Here is a 16,783-nt window from a genome sequence, read left to right as displayed (position 1 = left end):
GCAGCAGAAATACTTTTTATTCCCATAATGCTGAAACCTGTGGCCTGCTTAATAATGTGGAACATTCTTCTTAAGTAGTTTTCCTTTAATTTGGTTCACCAGGCAAACTGATCATCACAGTTGTCTGAGATTGATTTCAGTGATCAAAAGAGCCCTGAGACACAAAACCATCCATGAGTTTAACTGAAAAACACAAAATTGAATGTTTAATAATGCATAATAATGTGGAACATGGTGTAATATGAATACATGTTAAAAGGGGACTATGATGTTTTTATTGTTCTCTAGGCAGAGTCAAAGACACCTAAACAACGTCTGCTGGGATGGATCCAGAACAAAGTCCCTGACATGCCGATCACCAACTTCAGCCAGGACTGGAAGACTGGGCAAGCACTGGGAGCACTGGTGGACAGCTGTGCTCCAGGTACGCCTGTTGTTTTTGTGTTTAGTATAAAGTAGATCCTCTTTATGTTTGTAGGAGTGAAGATCATTATATTATTCTACTTTTGTCTTCTGTTTTTAGGCATATTTTTCTTTTAACTCTGCAGGTAAATCTCTGAGTTAGGATAGGGTGGTGTTAATTTTTTGATACCATCATCACCTCCCCTGGCGTCTCATTAAATCCTTTATCAAAACGCTCTGAGTCTAAAAATAACAAAGTCAATCAGGCGAGGTTTACAGGAGCGCTGGAAGTGATTTATAGTTGCAGCATTGTTTTCACACTTCACAGGTAAACTGAGTTACATCAGGACAGATGAGGTTCCTCTCTTTTTCCTCTCCGTCTCTGTTGTGTGTTCTCACAGTGTTGTGTGTGTGTTGTGTTTTTGTTTGCAGGTCTGTGTCCAGACTGGGAGACCTGGGATCAAACCAAACCAAAAGAAAATGCCACTGAAGCCATGCAGCTGGCTGACGACTGGCTGGGCATCCCACAGGTTAGCTTTCACTCTGATGCTGCTTCACACTGACCACGTCCTCTTTTCAGTTCCTTTATTCCCCTGAAAAAGCAACATGAAGCCAGATAGCTGTAGCAAACCCATAGATTGAAACGACTACTTTTACCACTATATAAAAAAAACAATAATTTAGCACCAATATCAGAAAAACCAAACAATACCTCACCAAATTTCTAAGTAGTTCTTGCTCATAGACAACTATCAGTCAACTTTATTGAGAACAAACCTGAAGTGTGTGTTTTTTTCTGTGTTTCTGCAGGTGATCACTCCCGAAGAGATTGTTAATCCCAATGTGGATGAACAGTCAGTGATGACGTACCTGTCTCAGTTCCCTAAAGCCAAACTGAAGCCTGGAGCTCCACTCAAACCCAAACTCAACCCGAAGAAGGCCCGGGCCTACGGACCAGGTACAGACATAAGCCTCTATGGACAAAAACCTTTTAGATAATGCTCTCCGATGGCCCCGAGAGCTTCTGCGTTTGTGGCTCGCTCCTGTCAACATCAATGGGAACACTGGAAACACTGGTGTGTGTGACAATATGAGGAAGTGAGCAGCTGTTAGTGTGAACAAAGGACAAGGTTATATCTGATGAATACTCACACAGACATTAATAGGCTGGTGAGTGGGACTATTATCCTCCGACTTTTACTGAAGGAGGAAGGAAATACCTGGAAACGACCATAGAGGATGCAGAACAATCACACAAACACGCTCACTGCTACCAAGCATTTAATTACATTCCAACTTTACTGAAGTCAGTCTGAGGCTTTCCTACTGATCAGAGGATAAAACATTTATGAAAGATAGGATCTTTAATACCCTGGCACAGTGTTACTCAACCTGTGGCTCTTGAGCCACATGTGGCTCTTTTGTGATGATTTGTGGCTCTTTTAAGTCTTGATTTGAAATATTACTCCCCAAAAAAAACTTAAAAAGGGAAACTTTGACCTCAGAAATTATCCATTGCAAGTCACATAAATCAGTTTGTTTCCCACACACTTACACAGTGGGCTTTAATTTCATTGATTGTATATTGCCATTGCCGTTATTTGCAATTTTTGCCTCTTTTCTCCATTTTTGACAATTTTTTTTCCAAGCTGTTTTTATTGTCTTTTCAAACATAAACAACAATATACAGCAATAGTTGAATAATCTTGACACTTAAACACACAGTCACCTGATTTTGCACAGAATTAAAAAGTAAATAAATAGCGCATCTTAAACTAGAAAAGCACTCGGAGAGCGCAGACCTCCGCCATTAGCCCCATCTCCGTATAGTGAAGAATCCTTTAAAACCTTCCTTGATCCATCCCCATGTGCCCCCCACCACGGCATTTGCCGATTATTCCCTCCCCGATGGAGTGGACATGTGGTGAGGCAAAGCATTGGCTTCGCTATGTATGGACCATCATGGAGGAAGCATTGCCTGCCGATGCCAACAGATGCACTGACAGTCTCACCCATGGTCTCACTGGACGACTGGAAGTCATGGCAGAGGGTGAATATTCCTCTATTCCTCCCAGCATTGTGAGTATTCTCGCTACAATTCGCTGTCGTTCTCTCTGTTACACTCCGACTCGTCTCCTCGACTGGACGTGTGTCTTTCAGAGTCTATAAACGCCAAAACTTTGAATAGAAACACACCCAAAAATGCGGCTGGGATTGAAGTTACTCATGTCCGCCATCTCCTTTTTTGTCGCTTTTTGACCATTTTTGCCACATTTAACTTTTTATTATTGTCAGTTTACCCCTTTTTGCCACTTTTTACCACTTAGATTGTGGCCCTTGCAAAGGTAATTTTTCAACAGGTTGGCTCTTTGGCTCTGCAGGGTTGAGTAACACTGCCCTAGCATGATCAGACACTCATAGATAAGAGTGCAGCACTTTGACTTATATTTCCTGCCCTTTCGTTTGAGTATGGATATTGTGTAACAGAAGAACTGTGGGTGTTAAACACCAAACACGCGTATAAGTCAGTGATAAACAAATACCAATATTATGTATCAATGTCAGTGATCTTTGAGTAGACAAAGTTGATGTCATGTCTTCAGTTTTTACATTTTTTAAAGGTCTCATATTATGTGAAATACACTTTTTCAGGCTTTTCTAACAAAAATATGTGCCCCAGGCCTGTCCACAATCCTCCAAGAATCAAAACACCTGCCTCATGTGTGCTGAAATAAGCAGTTCTCAGATTTTCCAAAGACTGTAGAAAGAATTGGACAAAGCCTGTGTGCCCGCCCACTAAGCTCGACTTCCTGTCAGCTAGCTAGCATTCTGATTAACAGAAACGAAGCTTCTACCTGTTGAACTATCTGTCAATCAAATGAGATGTGCCAATTAGTCTAAAGTGAGGTTTTTCCTAAATATAATCCAAACGATCATGGTACAAACCTCCCCCCAGTACAGTGAGAGCACATGAAGACATTAGCTAATGCAACATGTTTGGTTTTTTGAACCAGGCTGTAAATCAGTTTATTTCTCGTGTTCAAACCGGTGCAGGTACCAGATGTGTCCGGGCTGTCCGGACTCGCTGTATTGCAATTTTTTGCACTTCTGCATTGGCTTCATTTTTCAGGACCATTTTTCACGTCTTAATAACAGCGGTTGCTAAAAGACAACTAACAAGGACTACATACGTCATCATCTGAAGTGCTGTAACTGAGCCTGCTGTTCAGTTGTATCCGCAGGTGATGACGTTAAATTTAGTCGACCGTGTTGTAGTTCAATATAGCATGACGTTAGCTTTTTACTTTCCACAGTTAGATTAACGAACTAGATATAATGCTTATAGTATTAGTTTATGAAGATTATCTTTATGAACAAAATGTGTAGGTTTTATAAACTTGTATTGGACACAGAGCTTATTTTTTAGCAATCCAAAAAACCCATTGAAAAATCCCGTAGGCTCAACAACGAGGGAACCCATGCTACGGGAACTTCCGGGTTTGTATGGAAGTAAATCAGTGCCATCTGAGTTTGAATTTGAATTTCTTAAACTGAATTGTTTAGCATCAAAATTGGATTTTGAATTTGAAAAACCATCAAATTTGCACCGATTTTTTTTGCCACTGAATTTTCATCCAATGCAAACATAAATTTAGTGTAAAAAAAAATTCAATGTCTTAAAAAATTCAGTTTTTAAAATTTCAACATCGGAAAAAAATTCAGTGTTAAAAAATTCAAACTCAACAAACAATTCAGTGTAAAAGAATTCAATTTCTTGGAAAATTCAGTTTTTAAAAATTCAACATTGATAAAAAAAACAATTCAGTGTTAAAAAATTCATCCTAAAAATATTCAGTGTTAAAAAATTTAATGTCTCAAAAAATTCAACAGCAAAAAATTCAACAGCAAAAAAATCAAACTTCAGCATCAAAAGAGACCGAGTAAACCAGGGAGAAGCAATTGATCCCTGTCTCAATTGATCTAATGTCCAGCCTACCAGGTTACGCTCACTTGGTCACGTGACAGAATCCAGGGAAGCTCCTCCATTGGCTAACATTGCTGATGAAGCTTTGCGGGTTTCTGTCACATGACCGAGGGAGCGTAACCTGATTGGCTGGACGTTAGATCAATTGAGACAGGTATCGCTTGCTTCTCCCTGGTTTACTCGGTCTCTTTTGATGCTGAAGTTTAATTTTTTACTGTTGAATTTTTACCCAGGCCGATGAAATCGGCAGGGGATTATGTAAAGGGTTCTGTATCTTTGTTTTTTTTTATGTGTACAAGATAACTTGAGAACGGAAAGTCGGATTTTCACCAAACTTTCAGGGAATATTGGGATAGTGACAGGGAATAATCGATTAGATTTTGGTGATGATCCGCGCACCTGTTGGGTTTTTCTCAGACTTCGAATTTTGAACACCATAGTAATCAATGGGAGCGTGAGTTCCTCTGTGGCGCTGCTCAGGCGTGGGTCTGCCGCCTCAGACAGCCATTCTAGTTTGCTGTTAAATTTTTTGAGACATTGAATTTTTTAACACTGAATTTTTTTTTGAGATTTAATTTTTTAACACTGATTTTTTTGTCAATGTTGAATTTTTAAAAACTAAATTTTTGTAGACGTTGAATTTGTTTACACTGGTGTTTTTATTTTTTAGACTTAATTTTTTTAACACTGAATTTTTTTTTATTTTGAATTTTTAAAAACTGAATTTTTTGAGATGTTGAAATTTTTTTTACACACAATTTATTTTCACATTGAATAAAAATTCAGTGGCAAAAGAAAAAATTCAGTGCTAATTTGATGGTTTTTCAAATTCAAAATCCAATTTTGATGTTAAAAAATTCAGTTTCAAACTCAGATGGCACTGATTTACTTCCATAGTTGAGAGGGACCCAACTGCAGTCAAGATGGCTGACATGGACGTCGCTATACATCCAATCCATGCCGGAAGTCCTGAGCGGAAGTTTCTTCTTTTTGTTGGACTCAGCTGCCAGCGCCTAAGCCTAACCCTTGGTGCTGGATCTCAAATATGTCACCTTCCCCACTGCCTTACCCTGAGCCTAACCACTCAGTTTTTAATGCCTAAGTCTAATCCTACATGTATGGACTTCCGGTTGAGACTTCCGGTATGGATTGGATGTATGTCGGCCATCTTGTCTGCATCAAGGTACTCTTGCCATAGTTTGCCTCCAAATTATGTCAGGACAGCACCACTGTATTAGAAGCACTTATGACATCATCATTTGGAACGGACCGCCCACTGGGACATCGATGCCAATACAAGCACAAAGATCAAAGCACATGACCTTTAAAAGATCCAAGGATGATGACATCATAAGATCAAAGCATGATGACATCATAAGATCAAAGCATAAAAGCCATTCAGAGATCATATACAGGGCCAGTGCCTGCTTGTATGAATGACTTCAATCTAGACTGTCGACTGTCAGAGAGAAAGAGGGTCGACTGTTTATGTTATTAATCCGAGGAAATTTAGCGCATTTCATTGCTATCGTCGTAGGAAAAATGTTTACTCTGTTTTTCAAATCCTTAGCAATTGGATGCGTTGTGGGCGCCGGTGCTGCTGCCATTTTTAAAGCTGCCAGGATGCTCTATGACTACATGGCATCAAAAACAAAGGCAGGGAGCAAATCCCCGCATTTAGACCCAAAATGCCAAGCGGACGATGCCACAGCAGGGCCTTCATATCTGTTTATGGACCTTTGTACTGACAAGTGCAGGTTCTTTAACGGGTATAACACCTGTTGGTTAAATGCGTCCATTCAGGCGATGGTAAACCTGAACATTGTGCGGCGTAAATTTAGAAGCCAGCTGATGGACCATCTTATAGGATTGTCAGGGACACCACTATTAGCGGAACGATTCTTGGAAAGACTCCATTACCCAAGGAGGAAATTCTCTTTGGATGAAGATTTTATGGTTTTGGAAGAATTGCGTTACATGCTGCCGCATTTTTACCAAACTGGACAAAATCACCCCCTAGATTTACTGGACTCCTTACTGCTGTGGTTGGACAAGTGTGGGGTCAGCACTAAAATCAGCATCAACCATGGAAAGTGTATGAGCTGTGCGTACACTACAAACAGCAGGGAAAGCTCAGTCCAGATTTACCATTTACCACCAGCAGTTGTGTGTGGCACATCTGTCAAGGATCTCCTTTCATCAGCAACCCATGACATGGAGAACAGGGAGAGATGTACCCAGTGTGGCTCTTCAGTACTCAAAGACAGATACTGGAACACCCCGGACATCCTTGCCTTTCACCTGCCAAGAACAGCGGCTGATGGGTCAGAGCACAGAAGGCCTGTGCTTCCAAACAGGTCTATAGCTATTCCTACAGAGGACGGGGGATCCGAGATTTACAGCCTGTCCACGGTTATTTGCCAACGAGGGAATGAATTACGCTGCGGCCACCTATGGACCTACAAAATTGACGGCGGAACTACCATCAGATTTGAGAATCAGAACATGTTTGTTGTTGAAGGGGAAACAGTTGACAAATGGGAAAACGGAATCATTTACTTATATGAAATGATCCGCAAGAAAATGGCTCCAACAGGGACATCTTAGCCAGTCAAGCTCCAAGCTATTTTTCAACCAGTTAGTCACTCCTGGACTTATTGTCAAACAAAAAAAAACATTGTAAAACATCATCCCTGAGCGGGATAGTGGACAGAATCAGAAACAGGGACGAGAGGGCAGGGAAGAGATGGGAAAGTGCCACAGGCTGAACCTGAACCCGAACCCAGGCTGACTGCGTACATGGGGCAAGCCCAACCACTAGGCCATCTGTGAGCCAAACATCCTGTTTATCAAGACGGCCTGGGCTGTAGGAATATCTGTGCTGCAGCAGTGCCACTGGAATTTTTAAAAAGTTATGAGACTATAAAGACAAAAGAAAAACTAAAAAGAAATTTAAACACAAAGACTTTTGGATTTGACACACAGTAAAGAAAAATTCCTAAGACTTTTTTGGCAGACTTGTTCTCCAATCTCTCATAAGTCCTGCTAAATTACAGCATAATCATCCAGTACCAGTGGCAAGGAGTTCATTACTAAAACCAAATACTAACTGCCTGGTAAGATGGATGTTTGAAGACACATGCAGACCAAAACATCAAAAAAAAAAAGAAAGTAAAAATGACAATGTTTAAAGATGTGACATACTTTTTTGAAAATATAGTTAGGAGTGGGGGTCTACAGATCCACAAATTATTGTCTCCTAGGAGAGGCTCACTCTCCCATTCTTTGAAAAGCCCTGGCCTAAACTACTAAAAGATGGCTAAGAATATGTTCAGTGACAGAGTTAATGGTGTGGACTTCTTCTTTAAATACTCCAGAAAGTCACCCAAGCTCCAGGCTGGCTAGAAAAGTCTCTGTAAAGTCTGCAGAGGCATGGATACCATCATTAGGACAGCACAATGGCTAGCTTTAAGAGGAAAACAAGTCCGAGGCCATGATCTGTGGTTCAAGAGTCACTGAACTTCAGTGGTGCCAGAGGTTAGGTTGTGCCCCGTGTATGCAGCATAGAGTGTAGAAAGAGTTGAACAAACTCTGTGTGACGTCAAACGGCTCTTGAAGCCAATCTGTGGAGGCTTCCATATTGAAATCGCGGTCTCAACCGGACTTTGGACCAACCCAACGGCCCAGCCACTAAGCGCCACTTCCTGTCAGCCTGCTAGCTAGCATTCTGGTTGACAGAAACGGAGCCTTCCTGCCGAGCTATCTGTCAATCAAATGAGACGCGCCAATCAGCTTTCATCCTAAATATAATCCAAACGATCATGGTACAAAAAAATTCACCCCCGCCCGTACAGTGGGAGCACAATAAGACACTAGCTAATGAGACACGTTTGGTGTTTTGAACCAGGCTGTAAACCAGTTTATTTCTAGTGTCAAACCGGCTGTTTAACAGGTGTCCAGACAAGACTTCCCACAGCCAGCCTCAAGTGGACACTTGCGGTATTGCAATTTTTTGCACTTCTGCATTGGCTTCATTTTTCAGGACTGGAGGTTGCTGTTTGGTATGCAGACAGCCCAAGTTCAAGTCAGCACGTCTTTTCCTACTCTCTTATCCCGGTTTCCAGCTCTATCCACTGTCCTATCTCTAATAAATACAAAAAAGCCCCAAAATAAAGCTTAAAAGAAAATGAACTTTTTATAACCTGTGTCTCTTCTTGTTGTAAATGTCAGCGTTGGTCTCTGAGGGTTAAGGTCAGAGCAGACTCCACACATTTAGCCTGATTTTGACCTGATTGCTCAGTTGATCAAGTCGGACACCTTAACCTAAAGTTAGCTGCACGTATCCTATCATGATGTTAACCAGTTAGTAAGTGAGTGAGGAGTTTACACTCAATTTACTTTAACTGTAAACCAAATTAAATTATATGAATAATCTAAAAATCAGCATGTCATGTTGATTTTCACTAATGTACTGCACAACAAATTCATTAAAAAGGCAAAAACTAAACAACTACATTTTAATATGTATAATATATATCTATGTAAAGCATTTTGAGTTACATGTTATGTATGAAAAGTGCTTTATAAATAAAGTTTGATTGATTGATTGATTGATAATATTAGACCAAGGTAACCTGAGTAAATACAAAAGTCTGTTTCTAAATGATGATTTCATTAATCAAGGGATAAAGTCATCTAACTCTACCTTGGCCTGTGTTGAAAGTAATCGTCCCCTAAACCTGATAACTGGTTGCTCCATCCTTGGCAGCAACAACAGCAAGCAATCGTTTGTCATAACTGTCAGTTAGTCTTTCACATCACTGTGGAGGAATGATGACATCATAAGATCAAAGCATGATGACATCATAAGATGAAAGCATGATGACATCATAAGATCAAAGCATGATGACATCATAAGATCAAAGCATAAAACCCATTCAGAGATCATATACAGGGCCAGTGCCTGCTTGTATGAATGACTTCAATCTAGACTGTCGACTGTCAGAGAGAAAGCGGGTCGACTGTTTATGTTATTAATCCGAGGAAATTTAGCGCATTTCATTGCTATCGTCGTAGGAAAAATGTTTACTCTGTTTTTCAAATCCTTAGCAATTGGATGCGTTGTGGGCGCCGGTGCTGCTGCCATTTTTAAAGCTGCCAGGATGCTCTATGACTACATGGCATCAAAAACAAAGGCAGGGAGCAAATCCCCGCATTTAGACCCAAAATGCCAAGCGGACGATGCCACAGCAGGGCCTTCATATCTGTTTATGGACCTTTGTACTGACAAGTGCAGGTTCTTTAACGGGTATAACACCTGTTGGTTAAATGCGTCCATTCAGGCGATGGTAAACCTGAACATTGTGCGGCGTAAATTTAGAAGCCAGCTGATGGACCATCTTATAGGATTGTCAGGGACACCACTATTAGCGGAACGATTCTTGGAAAGACTCCATTACCCAAGGAGGAAATTCTCTTTGGATGAAGATTTTATGGTTTTGGAAGAATTGCGTTACATGCTGCCGCATTTTTACCAAACTGGACAAAATCACCCCCTAGATTTACTGGACTCCTTACTGCTGTGGTTGGACAAGTGTGGGGTCAGCACTAAAATCAGCATCAAACATGGAAAGTGTATGAGCTGTGAGTACACTACAAACAGCAGGGAAAGCTCAGTCCAGATTTACCATTTACCACCAGCAGTTGTGTGTGGCACATCTGTCAAGGATCTCCTTTCATCAGCAACCCATGACATGGAGAACAGGGAGAGATGTACCCAGTGTGGCTCTTCAGTACTCAAAGACAGATACTGGAACACCCCGGACATCCTTGCCTTTCACCTGCCAAGAACAGCGGCTGATGGGTCAGAGCACAGAAGGCCTGTGCTTCCAAACAGGTCTATAGCTATTCCTACAGAGGACGGGGGATCCGAGATTTACAGCCTGTCCACGGTTATTTGCCAACGAGGGAATGAATTACGCTGCGGCCACCTATGGACCTACAAAATTGACGGCGGAACTACCATCAGATTTGAGAATCAGAACATGTTTGTTGTTGAAGGGGAAACAGTTGACAAATGGGAAAACGGAATCATTTACTTATATGAAATGATCCGCAAGAAAATGGCTCCAACAGGGACATCTTAGCCAGTCAAGCTCCAAGCTATTTTTCAACCAGTTAGTCACTCCTGGACTTATTGTCAAACAAAAAAAAACATTGTAAAACATCATCCCTGAGCGGGATAGTGGACAGAATCAGAAACAGGGACGAGAGGGCAGGGAAGAGATGGGAAAGTGCCACAGGCTGAACCTGAACCCGAACCCAGGCTGACTGCGTACATGGGGCAAGCCCAACCACTAGGCCATCTGTGAGCCAAACATCCTGTTTATCAAGACGGCCTGGGCTGTAGGAATATCTGTGCTGCAGCAGTGCCACTGGAATTTTTAAAAAGTTATGAGACTATAAAGACAAAAGAAAAACTAAAAAGAAATTTAAACACAAAGACTTTTGGATTTGACACACAGTAAAGAAAAATTCCTAAGACTTTTTTGGCACTCGTTCAGCCACACTGGATGGTTTTCCAGCATGAACAGCCCGTTTAAGGTCACTGGCTGTTTATAACATTTTTAGATAAAGTGAATAAGTTATGTGCACAGTTGATTCGAAATCAGAATGAAAGTTATAATTAATATTAAAATGCCAAGAGTAAAAAATATCACTACCTAAGAAGTAAGGTTTTGCCAACAGATGCACAGACAGTCTCACCCATGGCCTCACTGGACGAGACCTGGACGAGCATTATGAGTATTCTCGCTACAATTCGCTTTCTCTCAGTTACACTCCAACTCGTCTCCTCAACGGGGCGTGCGTCTTTCAAATTCTATAATCTCCAAAACTGTGAATAGCTACACACCCAAAAATGCTGCTGGGATTGAAGTTACTCATGTCCGCCATCTCCTGGTGTAAAGTGGTAACAGCAGAGCTCCGTCATTAGCCCTATCTCCCAATAGTACAGAATCCTTTAAAAAAATCCTGGATCCAGACGGTGATCCGGATCACTCCCAAAATCTAATCAGTTCTTCCTCATGCCATTTCTGACATTTCCTTAAAAATTCATCAAAATCCGTCCTCATCAACAAAAAAAGAGCTGATGAATCAAGGGTGTCTGTTTGGGTATTTATATTTAATATTTTGATATTTACTGTAGTTCTGTGACTCTGTTAACTTAAAGTTATGCTTTCTATTTTTTCCCTCTCATTATTATCGCTTTTAGCTAAGGGTGGGGGGGTGGTGGATTTATAGAGGATTTAGGGAGGATTTTTTAAAGTAAGCCTTTAAAGAGCTGCAACTGGTCACTAAAGAGCCACATGCGGCTTGAGAGCCACGGGTTCAGTATCACTGCGTTAGTTTGAATGGGGGCACATTTTACTCAACACACTCACTGAAAATCTCAAGTATTTTCAAGTCATCGGACTAAAGTCCGAGTCAACTCCCGAGTCAATGATGTCAAGCCCAAGTCGAGTTGCAAGTCTTTGATGATATTGTCAAGTCGAGTCCAAAGTCATCAAAATTGTGCCTCGAGTCTGACTCGAGTTCACACCTCTGGTGAACGCCATAGTAGAATATTGATTCAACACCAGTTAAATGACCTGCAGGCCCACACTGAGAGCCACTGTGCAACACTATTCAGATATCTGTCTTCTCTCTACATGTTTTTCTCTGCAGGTATTGAACCGACAGGAAACAGGGTTTTACGTCCTGCCGTGTTCACAGTGGACACGTTCAGCGCCGGTCAGGGTCAGGTCACCATCTATCTGGATCATCCAGACGGCACCAGAGAGGAGGTAAGACCAAAACCTCCTGTTCCTCTTTTTTTTCTCCTCCTCCCTGACTTTCCTGTCTATACTGTGAATAATGAATGACTGAAATGCCATTTTAAACTGTAGTATAAACTCCGATGACCTTCTTTTTTTAACATCATTTTACATCCTTTTCTCTGTGTTTGATGTTCAGCTGAAAGCCGAGCCAAATGAGGGGAAGAAGACGTTCAGTGTCACCTATGTCCCTCAAGTCATGGGACCTCACAAAGTAAGATTAGTTTTGTTTTTGTGTTATTTTGGTGCATATTCCTGTGAAGTAAACTTTATTTATAGCCAGTGTATTTTCTGATATTTGTGATTTCATGCTTTGAAATTTCAAGTCTCTAAATCATTGTTTTTACCTCCATGCTAACCCTTAAGAGTTCCTTCAGAATCCTAACACTTTTATCCCTAAGGACCAAAAATGTACCCTACCCGAAATCAACTGTAAAATATTATATATTGATATTTTTCCACTTTAAACAAGGTAGTCTTTAAAATCTACTTCAGCCTGAAATACACATCAAATATTAATTATATTTTGGTTTTTTTAACCCTTTAAAGGCCGTTATGTTCACATAACTACAACACTTTTTATCCCAAAAAATTTAAATAATGTCCATAAAATGTATTTTAAGGAGTATTCTCTAACTTTTTTCCTTTAGGGCTTAAGGTGGGTCAGTGATTGGCAGCAACATTGATGTTGATGCATCTTTATTTTTTTTTGTGTCAGATTCCTGAGGACAAAAAATGTACACTCCCTAAAATCAGCTGTAAAAATATATCATTGATTAATACTTTTCTGTTCTAAATGAGTCTATCTTTGAAAAAAATACTTCAGCCTGGAATATACATTGAAGAAAATTTATTATATTTGGGGGATTTTAACCCTTTAAAGGCCAGTATGTTTACACAGCTCCACTGTTTTTTGATAGTAAAAATCACAAAAAATACACACACACACACACACACAAACTTTTTTTTTGCAATGTACCTACAAGATTATCCAACATCAATAGCAACACACTTTAAATTTCAGTAGCAAGCCAACTTTGCAAAAAACAGTAAAAAGTGTGAAATTTTGCGGTATGCTTTGAATGGGAAAAAATATCACCATCTTGTGGACAAATATACAAAATTAAAAATTTTAATATAGCAGTCCAAAATGAAATCTTAACATAAAGGAATGCATTAGTCTATGTTAAGAAAAATATGGAATAAAAAATGCCATTTTCAGTGGTTTTCAATGGGACATTTTTTGTTCTTAAGAACAAATGTATCGGTTTTTGTGTAGCTTAGCTGTTTGAGGCTACTTCAAGGACCTGAGACAACAAATGATATCCTCTGGCAAATTTGAGCTATATTCATTTAACACATAAGAGAATAAAAACTGAATGGCACCTAGGATCTCTTAAGGTTTAAATGCAGGAAAAAAAATCCTGAGGTTGCATAAGATTAAAGAGAATCAACTTAAGAGTCACTTCTTCTGCCCGCTGATGCATCAGGATAAATAACTGTTGCTTTCCTCTCTAGGTGACGGTGCTGTTTGCAGGCCAGGAGATTCCCAAAAGTCCGTTTGAGGTGAATGTGGACAAAGCGCTCGGCGACGCCTCAAAGGTCACAGCCAAAGGCCCTGGAATCGAACCCGTGGGCAACGTCGCCAACAAACCAACCTACTTTGACATCTACACTGCAGGTTAGAGACCTCAGAAAAATCCAGTTTGTCAGATTTTCAAAAACAGAGGTAAATAAATCAGTGGAGTAGCATACTGTTATAAAAGTTCTTTCTGTAAGGAAGGTCTGGGTCTGTAAATCTTTGATTAACCACTGACATTACCCTGAGCATACGTGGCCACGGTTCTGCACACATAAACTCCGCAGGCAAAGATGCAATTTTCAGTATGTAAGGTGTGACATCCTCTAGATCAGTTGTTCCCAACTGGTGGGTCGGGACCCAAAAGTGCGTTGCAAAGCTCTTTCTTACTCTCTTTCTCTTTCTTTCCTCTTTGAAGTGGGTTGTGAAATGTGTGTGAGAAAAATAACTGTGGCAAAACGTCTCTGTATGGATGGCCTCAGTGGACACACAGTAAATTCATATATATTCTGTAGGCCTTCCTTTGACCATGAGTAAAATGAAGCATGTGTGTCAAGATTTCTTCTAAGTTATCTGCTTTTCTGTGATTTGAATGGCTGTTTTTTTTTTCAATTTATCAACAAACTTCCTTGTGAAAGAACTAAATGTCTGTGATGCACTGGGGAAAATGGGGTGAAATTAAAACTATGCGTGCATTTCCTTCTGATATGATGAGCTTTTTAACATGTCTTTTTTATCCTGGCTATTTGATTAACCATGTTTTGCTCCATTTGGGTTCCAAACTGCCACCATTTTCATTGAGCAAATCAAGTAGTTGAATTTTTTTCTTTTTAAATCTGTGTCGCATATTCTCTTAAGGACGTGGTTTTGGGTCCTGATGCCCTACCACTTCTCTGGATTACAGCAACGTTGACTTTATGTTCATGTGGAGAGAAAAAGCGGAGGGATGCAAACCTGAACCCATTCTCGGAGCGATTTATCTTTATGTTGTCTTTTAATAGATGCATTTTGCTGGTACAGTACACTCTTGAATGCATTCTCCTCCATGGACCAGACGGTCTCTGCCTGGCCCTCACATGCTGAACTAGACTGGGTCCTTCCATAGATGCTACCTCTGCACAGAGACGAAGCTTCTGTACATGTTAGTAGATGTATCAACCCCCTGGTTCTCCAAATATGGACGCTCCTGCTTCAAAGAATCAATCATTCATTAAAATGACAAGATATCATTAAATTGTCCTGAGGGGGATCTGATGTCACAACCGCAGACTTTAAATCATCATTTTAGGCAACCATCCCGTTACTCAACTGTACACACCCTTTGTTTTTTATGTAAACACACAGCAGAGGTATTCTGACATGAATCTGCTTGTCTGCTTCAGTAGTCGGTCTCTGATGCAGTCTTAGTAGACGTTATTGATTCCTCTACAGCTGAAGGAGCTGGTCATAATTTGAGATATTTGTCTTATAATTGAACTTCAGATCAAACTGAAATGAGTTTGGATCATTAGCGGACCTATGGATTCAGTTTTTATTGATTAGACCAGGGGTGTCCAAACTTTTTCCACTGAGGGCCACATGCAGAAATATATAAAGATGGTGGGTGATTTCACGTTCCTCCCCTTGAGGTTATTTAAAACCACTAAAACCAGTCTAATGTAGGCTAATATATGCAAAGTTACTGAGTATGTCTAAACGGCTCGTTAACAGCTGGCTAGGATGATCATTTTCAGGATTTTGGGGAGGCCAGTCAGATTTTAGGCGGCCCTGTTCAGCCCTGGTTACCACTGGCTCCGCCCCTAAAATGTTACTGGTACTGCTATTTGCTACTGTTATCCATCTGGGACTTATAATTCAAGATGTTGTTATTTTTTGATTGAAAATGTGTTCACTATTTACAGTGTTGTCCCAGTTTAGTTACAAAGAAAGCATAAATAAGTGTTAGTCAAAATGTTTGTTTACTGAATTAACATAGTAGCACCAGCATGTGCTGAAACTACGAAGATCAGTACAATCAAGCACAATATTCATGTTAGAATGTGGGCCATGGTTCATTTTATATCAAGAATTTGCTGAAGGCCAATCAGAAATGGACTGCAGGCTGGATTTGGCCCCTGGGCCATGGTTTGGACACCCCTGGATTAGACTAACAAAACAGATGAGCAGCAGAGGTGGACCAAGCTGCAACCAGATCAACTACCACCAGGCTAATCCAAGGCTACGTCTATATCCAGGCCATCTTAAACGTGACCACGCCAGCCAGGCCCAGGCTGAAACCAGGCAACCTACAACCAGGCTAAACCCAGGCTACAGCTGTACCAGGCCAGCTTAAACCAGGCAAATCCCAGGTGGACGGAGCACAACACTCCGTTGCTGTGCAGCTTGGGTGCGTTCAGTGGGGCCGTACTGTCAGATGGACGCAGCAGACATAATAAAGATCAAGTATATCTCGGGCCTCACAATACCCTGATTATTACTGTCAAACAAACCATCCACAAATATAGATTTATTAAGAGCAGACTGTTCCTGATCTTAATGAAGGGCTTAGGAACTACCCTGACACACCAGATAGACTGTTTTATGGATATATTTGACTTTTATCTGGGAAAGCTCCCATAGAAAGTGTTTGGAAAGTGCAGGACTTTTCAGACAATTCTTGGATGAATTCTGTCAAATTCATGACCAGCCACTCAGAGGGAAAAGACAAAATTAGGTAGTAGACTTGTGCATCTGAATTAACATTAACTTAGCCAAAAGCCTTGGGTTTTTAAACTTAGCTGAAAGCCTTGGGTTTTTAAACTTAGCTGAAAGCCTTGGGTTTTTAAACTTAGCTGAAAGCCTTGGGTTTTTAAACTTAGCCAAAAGCCTTGGGTTTTTAAACCCAGCTAAAAGCCTTGGGTTTTTAAACCCAGCTGAAAGCCTTGGGTTTTTAAACCCAGCTGA

The 16,783-nt window shown here is 40.6% G+C and overlaps 1 protein-coding gene across 2 annotated transcripts in view; it reads left to right on the top strand.

Moving 5' to 3' along the window:
* The window catches only part of LOC121507362 (filamin-B), a 135,323-nt gene that overhangs the window by 55,507 nt on the left and 63,033 nt on the right, over window positions 1-16,783 (top strand). For both annotated transcript variants that reach the window (XM_041783659.1, XM_041783658.1), the window contains exons 3-8: window positions 289-424; window positions 835-932; window positions 1,213-1,360; window positions 12,113-12,231; window positions 12,401-12,475; window positions 13,780-13,942. In XM_041783659.1, coding sequence (XP_041639593.1) covers window positions 289-424; window positions 835-932; window positions 1,213-1,360; window positions 12,113-12,231; window positions 12,401-12,475; window positions 13,780-13,942 — 739 coding nt within the window. The remainder of the gene's footprint in view (window positions 1-288; window positions 425-834; window positions 933-1,212; window positions 1,361-12,112; window positions 12,232-12,400; window positions 12,476-13,779; window positions 13,943-16,783) is intronic.

Source organism: Cheilinus undulatus, linkage group 3 (assembly GCF_018320785.1).
Source record: "Cheilinus undulatus linkage group 3, ASM1832078v1, whole genome shotgun sequence".
NCBI lineage: Eukaryota > Metazoa > Chordata > Actinopteri > Labriformes > Labridae > Cheilinus > Cheilinus undulatus.
Note: the sequence above shows the minus strand (reverse complement) of the source record. Positions and strands in the feature narration are given on the sequence as shown.